At 38.5% G+C, this 17,866-nt stretch overlaps 3 protein-coding genes and 1 long non-coding RNA gene across 6 annotated transcripts; 2 read left to right on the forward strand and 2 right to left on the reverse strand.

Moving 5' to 3' along the window:
• Window positions 1–229: 229 nt before the first annotated feature.
• LOC121630999 (SH2 domain-containing adapter protein F-like) lies at window positions 230–8,085 on the reverse strand. 3 transcript variants are annotated; one of them, XM_041971593.1, is made up of 9 exons: window positions 7,882–8,085; window positions 7,254–7,416; window positions 6,440–6,689; window positions 6,122–6,223; window positions 5,775–5,937; window positions 5,176–5,424; window positions 4,927–5,092; window positions 2,532–2,651; window positions 230–1,456 (listed from the first exon to the last, which is right to left on the reverse strand). In XM_041971593.1, the coding sequence occupies exons 3-9, from the start codon at window positions 6,683–6,685 to the stop codon at window positions 1,270–1,272; spliced, it is 1,233 nt and encodes a 410-aa protein (XP_041827527.1). In that variant the 5' UTR covers window positions 6,686–6,689; window positions 7,254–7,416; window positions 7,882–8,085; the 3' UTR covers window positions 230–1,269. The 3 variants fall into 3 exon arrangements, with proteins under 3 accessions (XP_041827527.1, XP_041827528.1, XP_041827526.1); XM_041971592.1 differs by lacking the exon at window positions 7,254–7,416 and having other exon boundaries at window positions 231–1,456; XM_041971594.1 differs by lacking the exons at window positions 6,122–6,223; window positions 7,254–7,416.
• LOC121631003 lies at window positions 2,892–14,569 on the forward strand. Its single transcript, XR_006008650.1, has 3 exons — window positions 2,892–2,973; window positions 11,431–11,433; window positions 14,559–14,569. It is a non-coding gene; the product is annotated as an uncharacterized LOC121631003 (long non-coding RNA).
• yju2 (YJU2 splicing factor homolog) lies at window positions 8,748–14,321 on the reverse strand. Its single transcript, XM_041971595.1, has 8 exons — window positions 14,205–14,321; window positions 13,405–13,505; window positions 12,453–12,597; window positions 12,196–12,330; window positions 11,934–12,115; window positions 11,563–11,713; window positions 9,740–9,911; window positions 8,748–9,612 (listed from the first exon to the last, which is right to left on the reverse strand). Exons 1-8 carry the CDS (start codon window positions 14,226–14,228, stop codon window positions 9,491–9,493), a joined length of 1,032 nt encoding a protein of 343 aa, XP_041827529.1. The 5' UTR covers window positions 14,229–14,321; the 3' UTR covers window positions 8,748–9,490.
• Window positions 14,570–16,551: 1,982 nt separating the features above from the next.
• Window positions 16,552–17,623, forward strand: LOC121631514 (cocaine- and amphetamine-regulated transcript protein-like). Its single transcript, XM_041972500.1, has 4 exons — window positions 16,552–16,686; window positions 16,853–16,933; window positions 17,149–17,291; window positions 17,324–17,623. Exons 1-3 carry the CDS (start codon window positions 16,552–16,554, stop codon window positions 17,254–17,256), a joined length of 324 nt encoding a protein of 107 aa, XP_041828434.1. The 3' UTR covers window positions 17,257–17,291; window positions 17,324–17,623.
• Window positions 17,624–17,866: the final 243 nt, after the last annotated feature.

Raw genomic sequence — 17,866 nt, forward strand, 5'->3', positions numbered from 1 at the left:
CCAAAGTTCAGTAGTACTGCTTTAAAGTTAAACTTACTGTCTGATAAGCCATGCCTTTGTAATTATATTTTCATTGCTGTAAAAAATATGACTTTAAATAACAGTTTTTAGTTACTAACTGGCAGCTAATTGGCCTGGATGTAGCTGACACATTCAACCTGTTGTCCCACAACTACCTCATATCACCAATAACCAAATACAAAAGAGAGGCTCCTTTGAATAACCATAAATTTTATTTCACTGACTTTTATTAACCCCATGTAGTTACAACGATCTATAAAATAACACAATACACACACAATTTGAAAACAGACAACACCTTTATTTTGAGCTGACATTTAAAATCTTATAAAACAGTAATTAAACTACCAAAGCTTATTTGATAATCGGGATGACAAAACCACAAGCTTTTAGTATAATACTGTGGTTATTACTCTATAAACTAGTATTGCAGGAATGTGTCACGTCTGTCTGACATGTGCTATTAACACATTAACATGACGAATCGAGAAAACATTGAAGGGCACATATCTATATCATCATAGAACATTCACAGGCCTCTGAAACACACAGATTTTTCAGAGCCAAAAGATGGCCATGATTAATCATGTAGTGTTTGGTTCATATGATAACTAATACTTAAAGGGAATTAACAGTATTTGTAGCTACAGCAACCTGTCAAGTACATATTCAAACACCTACAGCTAGTGTAAAGCCTCATGACCAACCTCCATCATTTTGTTCAGTCTTTTAGAGAATTTACATTAAAATAAGGAGAGGGGTAAAAAAATCACTTGGGATTATTGGCACAAGCTAAAGGTCCAAATAATGCAACTGGCCATTATGATCTGAAAGTCCCTTCATAGTACAGTCTCCTATTATTAACTCTGCAGACAGTAATGAAGAAAACTCTCCGTATAATATCATATAACTTCTTCTGTTTCAAGACACTTCAAGACTAGAATTAATTTTTTTCTTTGCCCTAAATGTACACAGCTAAAAATCCTATCAATGGTTGCTGATGTTCTGGAGTTCAGTGACAACACTTTTTCACAGGTTCATGAGGCACTCCGCTCTCTTGTTAAACCACCAGTGTAGTTACTGGGAGTGGGATAAAAAGAAAACATGGCACAAAACAGCCCAATCTCTTTAAAGCAGTGCAGGTAGAATGGCATTGAAAAGGTATCAAGGAGAGTGGTAGAAATACGTAAATGTTGAGTATGTATGGTTGTCAGTAGCACCAGGAGAGACAGTATGTGTGTGTCAGGGTCAGAGGGTCTGCACTATGACAGGATACAGCAGGGACATGTGCTCAGCTCCTCTGATTGGCAGCTTGTGTGTAGTGTAGTAGTGGATGACCTCAGGGATAGTGGCAAAGGGAGGACTGTTCTCCCCAAGAACAAAACAGCTGTCTGTAGACCGGGTGAACTTCATGTGCATGAAGCCATTACAGCTCCTGACAGGGAGAAATGGAACAAATGAGAACAACCTGATTATGAAATGGACATTCGTAAACAAATTAGTCCAACATGCCATCTGGAAGAAATATGTATGTTTAGGATATTCAGATTTCACTCATTAATATATATATATATATATATATATATATATATATATATATATATAGGGTTTTTTTGGCCTACAGTGGAATCAAATCATTCAGTTTTAAGTTAGTACCAGTACATAAAAAATTTTTTACAAAGAGTATAGTGTGAGATTTAGCGTAATTCCCAGGGAGGGTTTCAATTCTACACAGCTGCTTACCTACCTACAAGGTGTCATAGTCAGGAAAAAAATGAAGTTAAGGAGAGAAATGGAGAAGAAAGAAGTAGGGATGACTAATTTATTAGTTAAGGTCAACTGCCATTTATAACAGTTGACTGTTGTGTGGAGGAGAGTTGTGTGCGGGACATGCAGACAAAGTTAACTGTGAGAAACTAACTGTTTCTGGGCAGTCACAAAGACAGAGGCCACAGCTTCTCCATGAAGAGAGCCATGGTTTGAATCCTGGCTCTCCTGACTCCCTTTCCCCCTACCTACTGTACAATAAAGGCCACTAGAGCTGGATTTATACAACAAGCCGTTTACAAGCATTTTTCAAATTCCATCTGGGAATAAATTTTTATTATTTTAAAAATGATTATGTCACGAAAATAATTAATCAACTTTTATTAGCCTCATTTGTCGACTTCAAAAATCCCTTAAAATGCACATCCCTAACAAGAAGTGAACTGCATGGGAACAGGTACAGGAATAATTGTGCAAGACAAAAGTAGCCTCTTGGCTCAATTCTGACATTCTCAACACCCACAGACTGTCACAGTACTCAAATGAAGTAGAAATGTAATAATCTTTGAAGCACAGAGGAGTACAATATAGAATAACTCCCCTTGAGCAAATTCCAATGACATTACAAATAAGACATGAGTAGATGTGAAATTTGCTTCAGGGAGTTAGACGGGTGAGTGAGTGTTAATAGAAATAATTCACAATTTTATGTAGGTAGAAACAGTTTGAGTGGGAATATTTACCTGAGTGAAAGTGAGTAGTCATTCTTGCAGGTCTGGCTGTTTCTCACCAGGTAAGAATTCTCCTTGCAGAGAGTCAGCAAAGATTCTGCCTCTGAGCGGCTCAGGGCTCCATGGTACCATCTGCAGGCCGCCAACAGGAAACATGACAGGACAGATTTATTCACTGCACGGTTTCTTCTACTGGGTAAGCTTATGGCTGCATCTTTACTCCACATTCTTTTGTGGATGTGTTCAGGCGTGAGTCCTTTGCCTTTCCCTTTCCACTGAGGTCTAGGACAGAGGGTGGATTATGCAATCAAGTGCTAAAATTTGTTGCTCCTCCCTATTTCTCTGGCAAGGAGCGTCAGAGACAATTATGTCTTATATTATCTACCATATTAACACAAAATCGGTTTATGCTACACATTTCTAAACATCCTGGTTGTTTTTGTTACACAGATCAGTTACATCAGTATCTACTCAGCACATTGAAGCCACATTAGTTTAGTCCATTGGTCCTCAAACGTTTTCTACCATGCATCCCTTTGGCGGAATAAACATTTTCAGTCATATTTATACATATTTTAATTATTTATACATTTTTTGCATATTATTTCCATCCATCCATCCATCCATTTTCTGCCGCTTATCTGGAGTCGGGTCGCGGGGGCAACTGCCTAAGCAGGGCAACCCAGACTTCCCTCTCCCCGGCCACATTCACCAGCTCATCCGGAGGGATCCCGAGGCGTTCCCAGGCCAGCCGAGAGATGTAGTCCATCCAGCGTGTCCTAGGTCTTCCTCGGGGCCTCTTTCCGGTGGGACGTGCCCAGAACACTTCACCAAGGAGGCGTCCAGGAGGCATCCTAACCAGATGCCCGAGCCACCTCATCCGGCTCCTTCCGATGTGGAGGAGCAGCGACTCTACTCTGAGCCCCTCCCGGATCACTGAGCTTCTCACCCTATCTCTAAGGGAGAGCCCGGCCACCCTGCTGAGAAAACTCATTTCGGCCGCTTGTATTCACGATCTTGTTCTTTTGGTCATTACCCACAGCTCATGACCAGAGGTGAGGGTAGGAACGTAGATCGAGTGGTAAATCGAGAGCTTTGCCTTTTGGCTCAGCACCTTCTTCACCACGACAGACCGATGCAGAGCCCGCATCACTGCAGACACCACACCGATCTGCCTGTCGATCTCCCGCTCCATCCGTCCCTCACTCATGAACAAGACGCAGAGATACGTGAACTCCTCCACTTGGGGCAGGACCCTATTGCAGACTCGGAGAGAGCACATCACCCTTTTCCGGCTGAGGACCATGGTCTCGGACTTGGAGGTGCTGATTGGTATCCCAGCCGCTTCACACTCAGCTGCGAATTGCTCCAGTGAGAGGTGAAGATCACGGCCCGATGAAGCCAACAGAACCACATCATCCGCAAAGACAATATAATAGCAGAGACCTAATCCTGGGTCTCTGTTATTATATTATATATAATGGGTTTTCTATTATATATAACTTACTATAATTATATAACTTTTAACTATGTAACTCATAACATCACAGATGTGAGGGAGATGTAATAAGAAACACATTTACTGTTAAACCAAGAGCAAAATATCTGTCCTCTTTCATCCCAGTTACCTGTTTCTCCACATCTCTCTCTCACTTGTCTTCCTGTAATGTGTTCAGTAAAACGTGATCTCTGGGCTGCAGCTCTTCTTCTTTATATTTTTTGGAAGTTGGCAAAAACAAATTGGTGCATTACTGCCACCAAGTGGTCTGGAGTGTGGACCAGAATGTTTCAAAGAGCCCAGTTGTCAAAACATCGGTTTGTCTGCTACGCTTCCCCAATCCCATGCGCAACCTCCTCTCATGTACCTGCGCCCCCCAGTTTGAGAACCACTGGTTTAGTCTAAATGTTATTTTTATGACTTAGCTAAAATATAACATATTTAGCTACTGTGATTATTAAATGTATAATTTAAAAAGTACTAAGTCCTTACCAAAGCCATTTCTGAAGGTGAAATTTATCCCCACGGACTGTTTAACGCCTGATTTCTTTGATAGAAATAAATTTGAGTTGAGGAAGACAAAAAACAGTTTCTGGGAAAAAGTTCCTGCATTTTAAATATAAAAGTCTTTGAACTTTGCAAATATTGTTTCCAGATCACTGAGTCATTGATGCAATTCCAAGTTATTCAGTGATTTTGATGGTGTGCAGATGTAGAAGAGTGGCTTCAATGCTTCAGAACATTCCAAATACATTTGAAGTAAAATTAGAAAAATAAAAACTATCTTTTGGAAGGTAAAACACTCACAAGATGCTCTAGTTGTTGACAGAAAAAAATCACTACCATTCATTTGAAAAAAAAAAAAACATTTAAAATACTTTCACTATGACATTACAGATGTCAACTTACACTTGCTTTTCCAGAGGGAGCAATGGATCCACTCTCTCCCCCAGGAGAGGAGGAGTGTCACCAACCAGACGGAGTGTAGTTGTGTCCGATGTGGTGCCTGCTTTGGTAAGCCTGCTCTGTTCTGTATGAGCTCGTGAGCGCTCCCTTTCTGCACCTTCAAACTGGACTACAGCCAGATGGAGATAAGAAAATTGGTTAAAAAAAAAAAAAGAAAAAAATTGAATTTTAGTATCAGGACAACCAGTTTACCTGCTAGAGCTTTAGAGATGTTATCCTTCTTCCACTCCCAGGGCTGATCATATTCATCAGCTGGCCTTTCATCGTCCTGAGGCAGCCTGCTCTCCCTGCTGTCTATCAGGCCAAGTCCTCCCTCAACCCTCACGGTTTGCTGTTGTGTTGGTGGAGCAGCTCGATGGTGGTGACGACTCCTCTCCTCATAAGGATTATCGTATAACTGGCCACTACCAGACCTGTTAGTCGTCATGCCAAGTTGTAGTTCTACACAGTAAACAGAGATCAAACAGCTCTGCAGAGTTAGAAAAAAAGCACTAAATTACAATGTTTATGATCACTCTAATCAAAACACACAACCAGAAATTCAAGCCAAATTAAATCTGTGGTCATTTAGAGGCAGTAAGTGTTTAAATCTTTACCAACCTTGTGTGCAAGATCTGACAAACATGCAAAATAAATTATCTTAAATCTGTAATAACTCAACACTTTTTACATCAGATCATTAGGATTCCAGACAAAATGTTGTAGCTGTTCACGTCAGCATAAAATACAAGAATGATATTTTATTTGGATCCAGACTTTGAGTTTTAAAAGACAAAGTTCTTGAAATAAACCTGAAATAATTCGTTGTGCCTCAAATGGCTCCATGTAGCTGCAGCAGTCTGTTGGTGCAGATTTGGGCTCCCAGTTTGGTCTGGATCTTGGGTCTGGCTGTGCATCAAATGGATCAGAGTAGTCCGTGTCAGCATCTGATGCTGCTGGGGCGGAGGGAACCACCTTGGTAGGGAAACACACAAAAGACATCACATAAATTAAATGTAACATAAGGGATCTTTTTAAGTTGAGCGGGAAAAAAAGCTAGAGCTGTAACAGTGATCATGATGGTGATTGAAAAAAATAAAGTGGGAGGAAAGATGAAATAATGACATAAAAAACTTAAACACAAAATAAAATTGCTTACAGGCTCTTCTTGAACAGTCACAGGACTCAGGGGAATTTTACAGCGCCCAAACTCCTGAGAGTCCACTTTAATTAGCCTGTGTTTCGGAGACACGACTTTCACCTGAACATAACACATGTGAATAAAAAAAAAAATAATAATAAAAAAAACACCTAAATAACAGTGTATTTCCTCCAGAACATAAATGCACAAACATGGCTCAATTAAAAAATAAGAAAATAAAAAATTTTAATAACCAAAAAGTATATTAACATGGGATGACATATGGTATTTAACAAACCAAACGGATGCATGAATACAAACACCTGTGTGTCTTACCTCCACACCGTTAGGCAGCACTGAACCAAATGCAGGGAAAGAGGGAAGGCTCACTGTTGCACTACAGGAGCTGAAACTGCCATTCTGGTGCTCCTTATCAGAGTGTTGGTAAGGATCCTCAAAATCCAGCTCTTTCTGAGCTCTGTAGGCCCTCAAAATCTCACTTTCAGTGTAATCTGGCCTTGGGGGCTGTGGAGGATCTCGCCTGCTGCCAAAATTTAAGTAGTCCTTCAGCCACTTTGCCATGGATCTGTGGATGAAGTAGTAAACAGATTGTATGGAACAATTTAGGAGGGCATGAATCTGAAATAATCAAGTTGATGCATCTCACCTCAATGGCTATTTATGGACCTCATGTAACCGTTTCAGGCTGAGTCCTACAGACAAAGACCCTATCCAGACACTCGTTCATAAATCTCTACCGCTGATTGATTAAGATCCAAGCAAAGACAAACTGCTCCAACAAAGTAGCTTCTGGGATTATTCAGGCACTTCTCCACCATAATAAGCTGGTGAGTTATGCTGGACTGTGTAGGATGAGACGAGTCATTTCCTCAAAAGATGTAGCTTCCATCTTGTTCATAGTAGAGGAAGAATGAAGAAAAAGACTGACAAGTGAAACGAGTCACCACCTGTGGTGATATGTTCACAGGTCTGCTGTTTTGCAGTGAAAAGAAAGAACAATACAAAGGTAAAACTGGTGATTTACTTGTTGGCCTTCTAAATCTACTTATGGACACAAGGTATGAGTAATGAGCAATTAAATGTTTAATGGGATGACTCCTGGAGATCAATTAGTCTAAACAGTGCTGACCTACAGGGAAATGAGCCGGGTCAACTGGTTTGACTATCTGTGGTGCCTTCTGTGCATCTTTTGCATAAGGAGTTTGTACTTGGAGGAGGCAATTTGGCAAAATTAGGACTTGCAAGAGAGATGATGTCTTTGGGGAGCTTTAGGAGCAGCACTTGATGATTTTCTGAAAGGGGGGACAGAGGTGTGTGTAAATCACTACACTTTCAATGATGACCAGGTCATCGTAAAAACTCCCATTTTATTCTCATTGGAGCCTCAATAGGCGAGTCCTATTACTTTAATATGCATAGTAGAACCTGTAAAATCAAAAGTAAAATCCAACCTCATCACCTCCATAACTTCATGAATCAGCAAGCAGATTGTTATAACTTAGTTAACGTTAGCCAGCTGAGGTAGCCAGTTAGCATTTATAAGTTCAGGGGTTTCAATCTGTTAATTATTTGCAGTATTGGTTAAGCGGTAGCATTTCCTTCCCAACTAGCAACACACAGCTACACAGCTGATATATCTTGTTTTAAATGTCAAAACGCTATTAGTTAAAGAAGTTATTAGTGCAGATATCAACCATCTCCTTGTAATTATGTTTTAGCTAAGTAAGCTAAAGCTAACGCAATTCCTTTTGGCTCACCCTCTTTCTTTTCATTGACGGTTCCCCGCTCCAGTTATGTCTTTCTGGTTATCATCCGGTGTTTCTCTTTAACGCCGTCCGGACTAAAGATAAAAAAAATAGACATTAAGTCAAAAAAGAAATACAAATACAGAAAACCAGGTCAGTCAGCCAACGTTAGCAGCAGGACTGGCCCGTAGAGCAGCAGTCTGCTCCCTACACAACACTGGGACGGCGGACAAGCTTAAAGGGGAGTTTTTAGCTGATTTTCTAGTGGGTCGACATTAAAGCTAGTATTTTTAAATAAATAAAGACAGTTATCTCTAGACGTTATTATCCATATCTCTCACATATGATTCACGCTACAATTATTTATTTATTTTTACCAATTCCACTGAGTAATATTAACTAAATAAAAATATGAACAATAACTGCTAATGGGCCAATAGCTACATCAATATGTCAAAGACTAATAAACATAATATGACTTACATTTAAAGCATCCTTTAAGAGAAATATTAGAACTTTTCTACACATTGCAATTCACTGATGGTGGTGCAGAAAGTACCATAACATTTCTAACAGCTTAAAATAATTTCCTAAAGTGCTGGATCATAAAACCTTTAGTTAAAGGTATCAGAAACAAAACACCATTGTAGTTAATTATTATTTTTGATAAATCCATAGCAGATGGTGTAGGGGGGACTCATTTATTTAGTAGTTTACTCCAATTGTTCCTAACCCAGGTAAAGAATTAAACAAATCTCAGTATAACTTACGTTTTTTGTAACACATCTGGGTTTATTTTAAATTGTTAATTGAAAAATCTTCTTAATGCTAGAAACAAATTAAATTAAACAACCACTTGAAGTGATATCTTTTTTTTAGTGAAATGAGGCATCCAAAGTATGACAGGTAGGATCAACCATACAGTTTTTTTTTATAATTTCTAATCACAAGTTATATTTTACCTATGACTATGGTTTACTTATAGTGGGATAAAAAAAAAGTAGTGGAATAAAAGACAACAAAAAAAGCTTTAAGATATGTTTCATGATGCAGATACTTCAAAATTGTCCTTGATTAGCTTTTGAGTAAATTAACTTATGTTACACAATAAATATGATTGCCACATTTAATAAGCCTGAACCAATCATTCAACCATTATTACACAAACTTCTCAAAAATTTAGCATCAAACTGATTCTGAATTTTATTGCTGCAGTATCACACTTTTCATGCTGCTACATAAACACATTCCACCCTTTTGAGGACTTATATGACTGAAAATGAAAAATACTTTATTTAAATGTACTACAAACTGATTAGGGGCATTGCAGGATTTACAGTGAGGATACTGAGGAAAGAAAAAAAAAGCCATATTGAATGTTGAATAATATATGACAAGAAAAAAAGAGTTAAACATCTTTTAATAAACACTAAAATATGTAGCAGTTACTTCAAGCTACGTCTGCACCAGAAACATTAAACATGTAAATCAAACTTTATAGTTATTTCTCCTTTAAATTCTAATTCACAGCAGGTCCATTTTTCAGTGGATCTGCTCAACATGACTTTAATTCCCTTGTTCGGGGCAGCTGACAATACAAATCCTGCTGATAGCAGTGCTGTCATTCACTTTCATTGCTGTCGCTGTCTGAATACGCCCCCAGCAGGCTGAGAGATGATGAACCATTTTGTGTTGCACCGACTTTAGAAGCATTCATGGTGGCATTTGGTGATGTCTTTGAATCTGTTTAAAAAATAAAATAAAATAAATGAATATCCACAGTGCTTTCCAAATCATAGATAACTTCTGATAAAGACAGTGACCAGTCATAGCCTGACTTCATAAGCTGTACCAGATGCTAATGTGTTACCTGTTTGTGAGGTGGGAGCAGCATTGGCCTCCTCTGGACTGTGCTTGCTGACTGTTGCTGTAGATTTTTTTCGCACCACCAGAGAGCCTAGTGTCCCTCCTCTCCCCAGTGTCCCGACACTCCTCTCCCAACTCTCCACCTTGGCCCTCTTCACTCCTCCAGCTGAGGCTGCCTGTGAAAAAGCAGCATGAAACTTTATTTCATGCTCAAAGTTTAGTCTGTTTAGGTTTTTGTAATATCTTTGTGTTATTGTATTATACATAAATAGCATACAGATTTTTTTTCTATCCTTTACAATCACACATCAATGAGCAAGAGCAATGTGGGATTTAGTGTCTCGCTGAACTAACAAACTGCTGAGCCGCAGTGTTGTTTTTCTCTTAATCTCATACCTATTAGTCACTACCTCACAGACTTGGCTCTAGATAGGGTCTGATTTACAAAAGGTTTGCGTGTTTAAAAACGTGTACAAACTTGAAAACTCGTGCAAAAACATGTTGCCGTTGATTTACTAACCAGGTGCACCGAGAATTGCTTCTATTAAATGGACAAAATAACACGTAAAGCGTTTGCCCTTTAATATGCTATATGGACGTCTCTGCCAGGAATTGCAAAATATTGAGAGGAGCAGAAGCAAATGTAGCTACACGCAATATGATTTACCAAACATGAAACTGACTGCACTGGCTAATTTTGTGTCTATATTTAGCATTAAAACTAAAGGTGCAAACTGGCACAAATGGTTGCAGGTATTGTTGCGAGGAGGAGGCATTGACGCCCCAAAAGATGACGGAGAGAGAGCGCATCTTTGCCTCTCGTGTAAATATTATTGGAATGCCAGAGGCAATGATTAATGAAACACATGGCTGTTTCTGTGTTGAAGGCTGTTACGCAGTATGAGCTGTGGCTGCGGCGCTCTGGGTCTGCTGGCACTCAGAACCCTCACCACCGCCTCTACGCCATCGTCAGCCCAGATACAGCACTGAACCGCTGCCAAGTGTGGCTCCAACGCGCCCCCATTAGCGCACACAGCACGCACCTTGTGCGTAATAAAATGTGCCACAGGAGGCACGTTTATTTAATCAATATGTAATGGGCTGAAAGTTTTATTTAGTCAACAAAAACTGTTATGTCACATACCTTGCCCTGCAATCAGTTCCAGTGCCTCATACCATGTATTCCAGTCATCTGCTCCTCACAGTAAGTGAGCAGCACCTGTTGCTAGGTCTTTCCTGTGCTGGACCCCACTTGTCTTATTTGCCAAGGTTTTATTATATGACATTTGTTTTGGAACTTCATCTTATATCTTGTCCCATCCTCTTAACCTCATCTGGTTTTTTTCAACTTTTACAGTTTAGCAAATACTCGTTCCGGTGACATTTAGACTTATCAGCAATATTTTTATTTGCCTCGTCCACTAATATCTGTATCTCGATCAGGTCGAATTTCATTTTGTGTTTGAGACCTTCCTGCTCTGCTTCTAAACTCTCCATTGCAACACCACAATGCACGCTAAATCCTCATTTGAATACTGCTGTTTGCGCCTGTTATCGATTGCGCCAACATTCTTAATTGATCACCTGCAAATCATAAACAATACGTGCAATTTATTTCCTGCTCTTTATCAGGAATCTTAGTAAATCAGGCCCTTAGTGTGCATCTGAATGCAATCTGTGTCAGGCAGGCAAAAGTATGTAGTTTTTGTAGCTAAAACAAGAATAGCTAAGGTCAAGACTTGTGCACTATGAGAGTGAAATATTAAGGATTTAGTTCAACAGCATATTTCCCCAATGCCTTGCAAAGAAACCTTCTTGAATACAGACCTGTGTCTCCGCTGGCTTATCAGTGGTTAAGATATCAGTTGGTTTGTCTGCACTGGACTTCTTCGACTGGCTGCTGCTGCTCTCTTCTTCCTTTTCTGACTCTGAGTCAGAGTCTCTAAGTCTTTTTACAAGAGCACGCTCCAGCATGTCTCTGTAAAACAATATTTCATCTTGGTGTAAGCAAATACTGCTTGGACAGTATGGTGAATATAATAAGAATACACAAGACAAACTGAACATAAATACTGAGACTAGAATGTCAATGTTGAATCTAACATATAACAGATATTTACTATTTACTTATATACAAGCAGCAGCCTTTAAATGTTTGGTGTTGTTTCAATATTCTTCTGTGACTCTTCCCCACTTACTTTGTCTCCCGTTCATCCTCTTCTTTTATCCTCTCCCTCTCTCTCTGTTCTATCTCTCTGTATTGTTCGATCATTCCCTCAAAGTCCACTCGAGCCTGCCTTTGGTTCAGCTCCTTCAGCTCCTGAAGGTTCTCCAGAACCTCCATCTCCATTTTAGAATCCTTGGTGCGATTCTCCAACACCTGGTGGAGGGTTGCTCAACCATCATTTCTTAATTTCTATTGCTTCTATAAGTATAAACAGTGAATTATTTCATACTGACCTTCATGGGGTTGTTCAGTTCTTCATCTTCCCTCTCCTGCTGGATTCGCTTCTCTTCCTCCTCAATAAGTTTCTCTGCCTGGAAGTTTCTTGTTGCACCATGTTCCATGGCGTAGTCTGTGTTCTCAGGGTCAGTCTATTCTCAACATGAAAGAGGATTTATTTTATTTGTTAAACTAAGGGCATCTCTTCCAGAACACAGAAAAATGTCATTGTAACCTGTAACAGTGACTTGATAAGCAGAAAATTCCCACTTACCTTAAATGTAATCTCAGCAAGACACCGGGTGCATTTGATGTAGAAACGGAAAATTGGGAGTCCCATGTAGAGCTCGTTCTGCACCGTCTCTTTACGTGCATTAAACTTTTTCCCCTTGTAGATATACTCACCACATGTTTTACACCTGCAAACAAGCAGAGAGGCAATGTGTTCTCAGAGGTCACTAAGAGGTTTAAGAGAAAAAGAAACACTGAGAAGTAGTAGGGCTCACAGTATTAACTGCTGCTGTCACATGTGGCCTAACTTGTTAATTTCTGCACATTTTCAAGCTGACTGTGTGAAAACCGAGTGAGGTTTGGAGTGAATTTTGCAGACATTAGACTGTCTGGAAAATTTAAGGGCAGAAATGATTTGAAAATGACTTTAGGAGTCACTTTCTGAAAACGTGATGATAAGTGTATAGATAAGCTTTTAAGAGTAAAGAATTTATGACAATGGCTGAACTTAAAAAAAAAAAACTTAAAAAAAAAAAAAAAAACTGAATTCATGACCCTTTCTAATACTTACAAAAAGAAGAATTTCCAATGTGGAAGAACAATAATCAGGGTTCAGACCATTCTGGTGAGCTGAAATGGATTTTAATGCAGGTCTATCTTTCACCTCAACTGAACCACATCTTCTCAGTGACCAAGAATAGTAGGTTCAACTTTTTTTTTTAAATATTTCCCTTTTCTAAAGTGTTATTTAAAGTTGATCTAAATTACAGAAAATAAATAAAATATGGGCCAACTCCATTATATTAGAGGGCCTTGTCTGGAATCTCACCATCCTCTTTGTTTGTGGGGTAAACAGCCTATTTAAACCTGACTTTACTCTCTGCAGCTTCAGCTGAATGACTTAAACCAGAACACCATTATTTACCCACAACTGTAAAAACAAATAAACAAACAAGAAAAACAATCACTTACACATATGGATGAAATAGACATACCTCATGTTGAATGGAGCCATCAATCTAACTACATACTGGCGATCTTTGGGGAGTTTAAGCTTGGGGATTTTGGACGGATCAAAATCCGGCGGATAGTATTTCTGTGGAAATTAAAAAGATAGAGAAACGTTAGCTGCTGAGTAACTCAAGTAAAACAAAGGATGAGCAAAACACAAGTTGCAATCTAAGATCAAGTTTTTCAAAGTTAGCTTTAAAGCTAGCTGTTAATAAGAATGGATTATTATAAAAATTATCACCCTTCTAAAAAAAGAAAACGACTTTGTTCAAATAAATCTATTAACATCACTTCCAACATTTTTAAGGCTTTATTAAGAGCAATAATATTGTAAAATAAAAAGGGGACACAAGAGAAAATAGTCGATCAACGAGGGACAAAAGTCTGGTATATGGGGAACATCATATGAGACAGCACGAAAAAACAAAAAGGTACATTACAGGAATATGTCCTAAAGGGGACAAATTCAGAGTTTCATGGGCATATTAATTAATCAAGGTCTAATAAAAGAAGTGGTACCAAGGTAATGGAAAGAAACTATTTTGTTGTTGTTAGTTTTAGGGTGTTAATGTAAATAAAGAACTCTGAAGTATAGTTAGTGGAGTTTGGATAAGTCTTGAGGAATCATCAGGAGATTAACAACGTGACTGAGAGGTTTTTCTTTGCATTCAGTGTCACAGATAGCATCACTGCTAACTAGCCTGGGCATTTTTCAGCTCTTACGTTCTGTCTGTGTCCGCTAAATAATCCAAAAATAAAAGAAGGGCATCCAAAATCTACTTACATTCAACACTTTTCTTTCAGACATTGTGTCTTTTTACCGGTAAACAAAAACAGCTGGAAGAAATCAATCGAGATCCACCTTACAGCGTTTCATGAAAACATTACGTTACGCTGCAAACTTCCGGTTTTCTTCTTAACCCGCTTCCGGAATTTAAAACGTGATGCTGTCCCCTTGCGGATTCACTGAGTAACTACAACAGACATGAACCACATCTACGCCAAGGCTCTCAATTCGGTCCTACGGGGGCCGCAGTCCAGCAAGCTTAGTGTTTCCCTGCTCCAACACAACGGACTCAAGTTAAATGGATCCAACAGCCTATGAAGTTCAGCACAAGGACTCATTAATTTGAGTCAGGTGTGTTGGAACAGGGACACATTGAAAGCCTGCAGGACTGCGGCTTTCTGACTGAACTGAGTAGCCCTGATTAACATCATTTAAAATACACACACAAAAGGAGTTTTAAGTTAATAATAAAAATATATATAAAGAAAAACAAAAAATTAAAGGCGGACATCATGAAATGAATAATTTGTGTTCTTATATAACCATAAACCAAAATAGGAATATGTTTTTCCTTTTTTTGTATTTGTTTGTTTAATAAACAAACAAGCAAAATACATAAAAATTAATAACATTATGCAAACGAAGAATGTGGAAAAGAGGATGAAAAAAATCTGGAGTTGTGGTTTAAGATCTCCTTTCTAGGATTATATTTGTCTGGACAAGAGAAATGAACTCTTTGGGCCTGCTGGGGTTTGAAATAATAAAGTACTGATAAAGTCAAAAGATCATGAAGACATTTTAAAGAAAAATGTGCTACCTGGTGTTGACAGTTCATAGTTATAATTTAGCTAAAACAAAGGAACAATATAAACCTGGAAGAGGTAGAGCAATGAACAGCACTTGCTTACAATATTATAATTACACAGCATACACATTGCATGCTGCTGACAAAAGATAGACTACCAAACTTTAGGCAATGAAAACCCAAACAGAAAATTTCAGAATAGGTCAGAATTAACAACAAACATTTTTATGATGGATAAGCTGGATTCGCTCTGGGAAGTTATTGGTTCATCACAAAAGCTGTCATTTGGAAAAATAGTGACTTCTTTATTTGAAATATAATAAGTGAAGTGGTTTCTAACTAAAGAATAAAAACATAGAAACCAATGACTGAAAAGCCTGGTCCATTAATGATTTTCTTGACATCAGAATCAGGAGTGTGTACAAGTTCTTTAAAGGAAATGTAGCTCTTAAAACCCTTATCTGTCAGGATTCTAATTTTTTTTATGTGGAAAGGCAATGCCAAAGCTATAAATTTTAACAATAATGTATTTTCTTTTGTTATCTTTTCACACAGTGATTCAGAGATTAGTCATCTTGTGCTGTGATGACCTGACAAATTATCAGTCATGCAGCTCCACACAGCTTCTGCAAGTGAATGAGTAAGGCATTGTGATTTTTTTTTCCATTTTTGTTTTATAGACAAATGTACAGAAAATAACAGCATTCAGTCACTGAGTCATAGCTTGACCACTGTTTTCAGCTGATTTCTGCTTCCATTTGTCTCTTACAGAAGACAATGGAAGAGCACATGACCAGTGTGGTGGCCTCTGCAATGTGATGTCACTGATTTGAGGTTTCAGACACAGTTTGATGTGCAAACATAAATTTGTCAGCCAAATACCTTAGAGGGAGTGTGAGTTAAGGTTATCACTACAGAAGGAAATTGGATTTTAATCATATATTGATGTCAGTGCAGGTGAATTTGTGACCTGAGCTTATTGAATGACAGTGACACCAGAAGATGGTCAGACCAGAAGAAAGACAGGGGAGAGAAAAGCTGTAAGAATATGATCCACCAACAATTTTATTCTTTATATTTGACTAACTTGTTGTGTTTTGTGAAACTGTTTTGCTTGAGCTTTCAACCTGGTTAGATTCATCACTGAGTGAGATATACAGTATGTAACCAAGAAGACTTTACAAAGAAATTAAAAATTTGAACTAATGTGGTTGTACGCAATTTGTGAAAAAAAACTAAAGGCTCATGACTTTTTTTTATTGCTATTATTATGGGGACAAATGAGCCTCATGAAATGTAAACCCACCTCTAACCAGTTTGGATTTCATCCGGCGGTGCCAATATGTCAAAGATACAAAGGTGATGTGTAAAGCCACGAATATCAAAGTTTGCATGAATATTTCAGAGGCTGGTTGAATCGAGCTTCTGTAAAGCACCTATAAAGGGAGTTACCTTGGACAGGAGTCTGTCCACAGGAAGCTTACATCCTACTCATCTACACCCACTGCAGAGAAGGACGCCTGTTCGTGTTTCAGCACCATGGTCAGCGCGCGGACTCTCCTCCTCGCGGTCACCTGCTGGTGCGCATACCTGTGGCTGGCTCGAGCTGAGGACTCCTCGATGGAGACGCGCTCGTTGGATTTCTCCCTGAAAACCCAGCAGGAGAAAGATCTGGTGGGAGATTTGAGAGGAAACTTGAGCGTTTAATGCATAGAACTTTCTCCTTCTTTTTTTTAAAAACGGAATTAGACCATACAAACAAATGTCCGAGACTTGTTAACTTCGAAGAAACATTTAAAGGTTTAAAATGGTGAATTTATTTATTTATTTATTCCTACAGATCGACGCTTTACAAGAAGTTTTGGAAAAGCTAAGGAGCAAAGAGATGCCCTTGGAGAAGAAGCTTGGCTGGTTGCCTTCGGTATGTAAAACACTATAAAGCACGAAACACCACAAATGGTGTTTAACTATTTTTCATTATGCGAGAAATCCAAATGATTTTTAGAGATGCCAAGCACATAAACGCTTAAAGCCATGTAGCATATTCCACTGTATAACCATGTTACAGATTAATAATTTGTAAAACTTAATCTTGATTAACAGTTTTATTCTGAAATTAATTTATTGTCATTTCAGTGTGATGCTGGGGAGCCGTGCGCCGTGCGTAAAGGTGCCCGTATTGGCACTCTGTGCGGCTGTCCTCGAGGGACTTCCTGCAACTTCTACGTCCTCAAATGTTTATAAAAGAGGGGAAAAAGGTTGCACGATCTAACGATGGAGTTTAAGGGTTTGAAGTGGTGAAAATGCTCAATGTAAGCCATGACAGGAAATCTCGCCTCCGTCGTTTTTCAAATACCCTTTAATATAATTTAAAATGTGCTTTTATTTGTTTTTAATAACTGTTAAAATGATGTATGTGCTATTTGTTAACTATTTGTTAACGTGTCGCAGGAGAGTACTTTAATATGTGTAAGATTTCAGCCTCACTAGAGACACTTAAAGTTTTTGTCATAAATTATTTGTTATTCTTATTTCATGTTTTGATTTTAGTTTTTTTCGTGTATATTTGTGAAAATTTTTTGTCTGTATCTGGTATGAATAGATTTGTATGATAAAATAAACCAATAAAGTTTTAAAACTCAATGATTTTATGTTAGCTGGACAATTCTTAAATATGTTGGCTACATCAGCAGCAGCTTGTTAAATAAATAAGAACACGTCGGTGAAGGCTATTGATAGAAATACATTGATCCTTTCACCAGTCTTGGCTATAATTCAGCTCCCTCCTGTACATTCACTAATCGGCTGCATTCCTACACAGTAGCTGTCATCTGTGTAATAAAAGACGCTGTCA

Source organism: Melanotaenia boesemani, chromosome 20, assembly GCF_017639745.1.
Source record: "Melanotaenia boesemani isolate fMelBoe1 chromosome 20, fMelBoe1.pri, whole genome shotgun sequence".
Taxonomy (NCBI): domain Eukaryota; kingdom Metazoa; phylum Chordata; class Actinopteri; order Atheriniformes; family Melanotaeniidae; genus Melanotaenia; species Melanotaenia boesemani.

Coding starts and splice junctions, on each gene's coding strand:
- LOC121631514 (XM_041972500.1), top strand. CDS start 16,552: ATGGTCAGCGCGCGGACTCTCCTCCTCGCGGTCACCTGCTGGTGCGCA. Junction 16,687..16,852: donor CCCAGCAGGAGAAAGATCTG/GTGGGAGATTTG, acceptor TTATTCCTACAG/ATCGACGCTTTACAAGAAGT. Junction 16,934..17,148: donor AGCTTGGCTGGTTGCCTTCG/GTATGTAAAACA, acceptor TTGTCATTTCAG/TGTGATGCTGGGGAGCCGTG.
- yju2 (XM_041971595.1), bottom strand. CDS start 14,228: ATGTCTGAAAGAAAAGTGTTGAAT. Junction 12,331..12,452: donor TTGCTGAGATTACATTTAAG/GTAAGTGGGAAT, acceptor TGTTGAGAATAG/ACTGACCCTGAGAACACAGA. Junction 9,613..9,739: donor TGCTCCCACCTCACAAACAG/GTAACACATTAG, acceptor TTTTTTAAACAG/ATTCAAAGACATCACCAAAT.
- LOC121630999 (XM_041971593.1), bottom strand. CDS start 6,685: ATGGCAAAGTGGCTGAAGGACTACTTAAATTTTGGCAGCAGGCGAGAT. Junction 5,425..5,774: donor GGCACAACGAATTATTTCAG/GTTTATTTCAAG, acceptor TTTACTGTGTAG/AACTACAACTTGGCATGACG. Junction 1,457..2,531: donor GACTACTCACTTTCACTCAG/GTAAATATTCCC, acceptor TCTCCCTGTCAG/GAGCTGTAATGGCTTCATGC.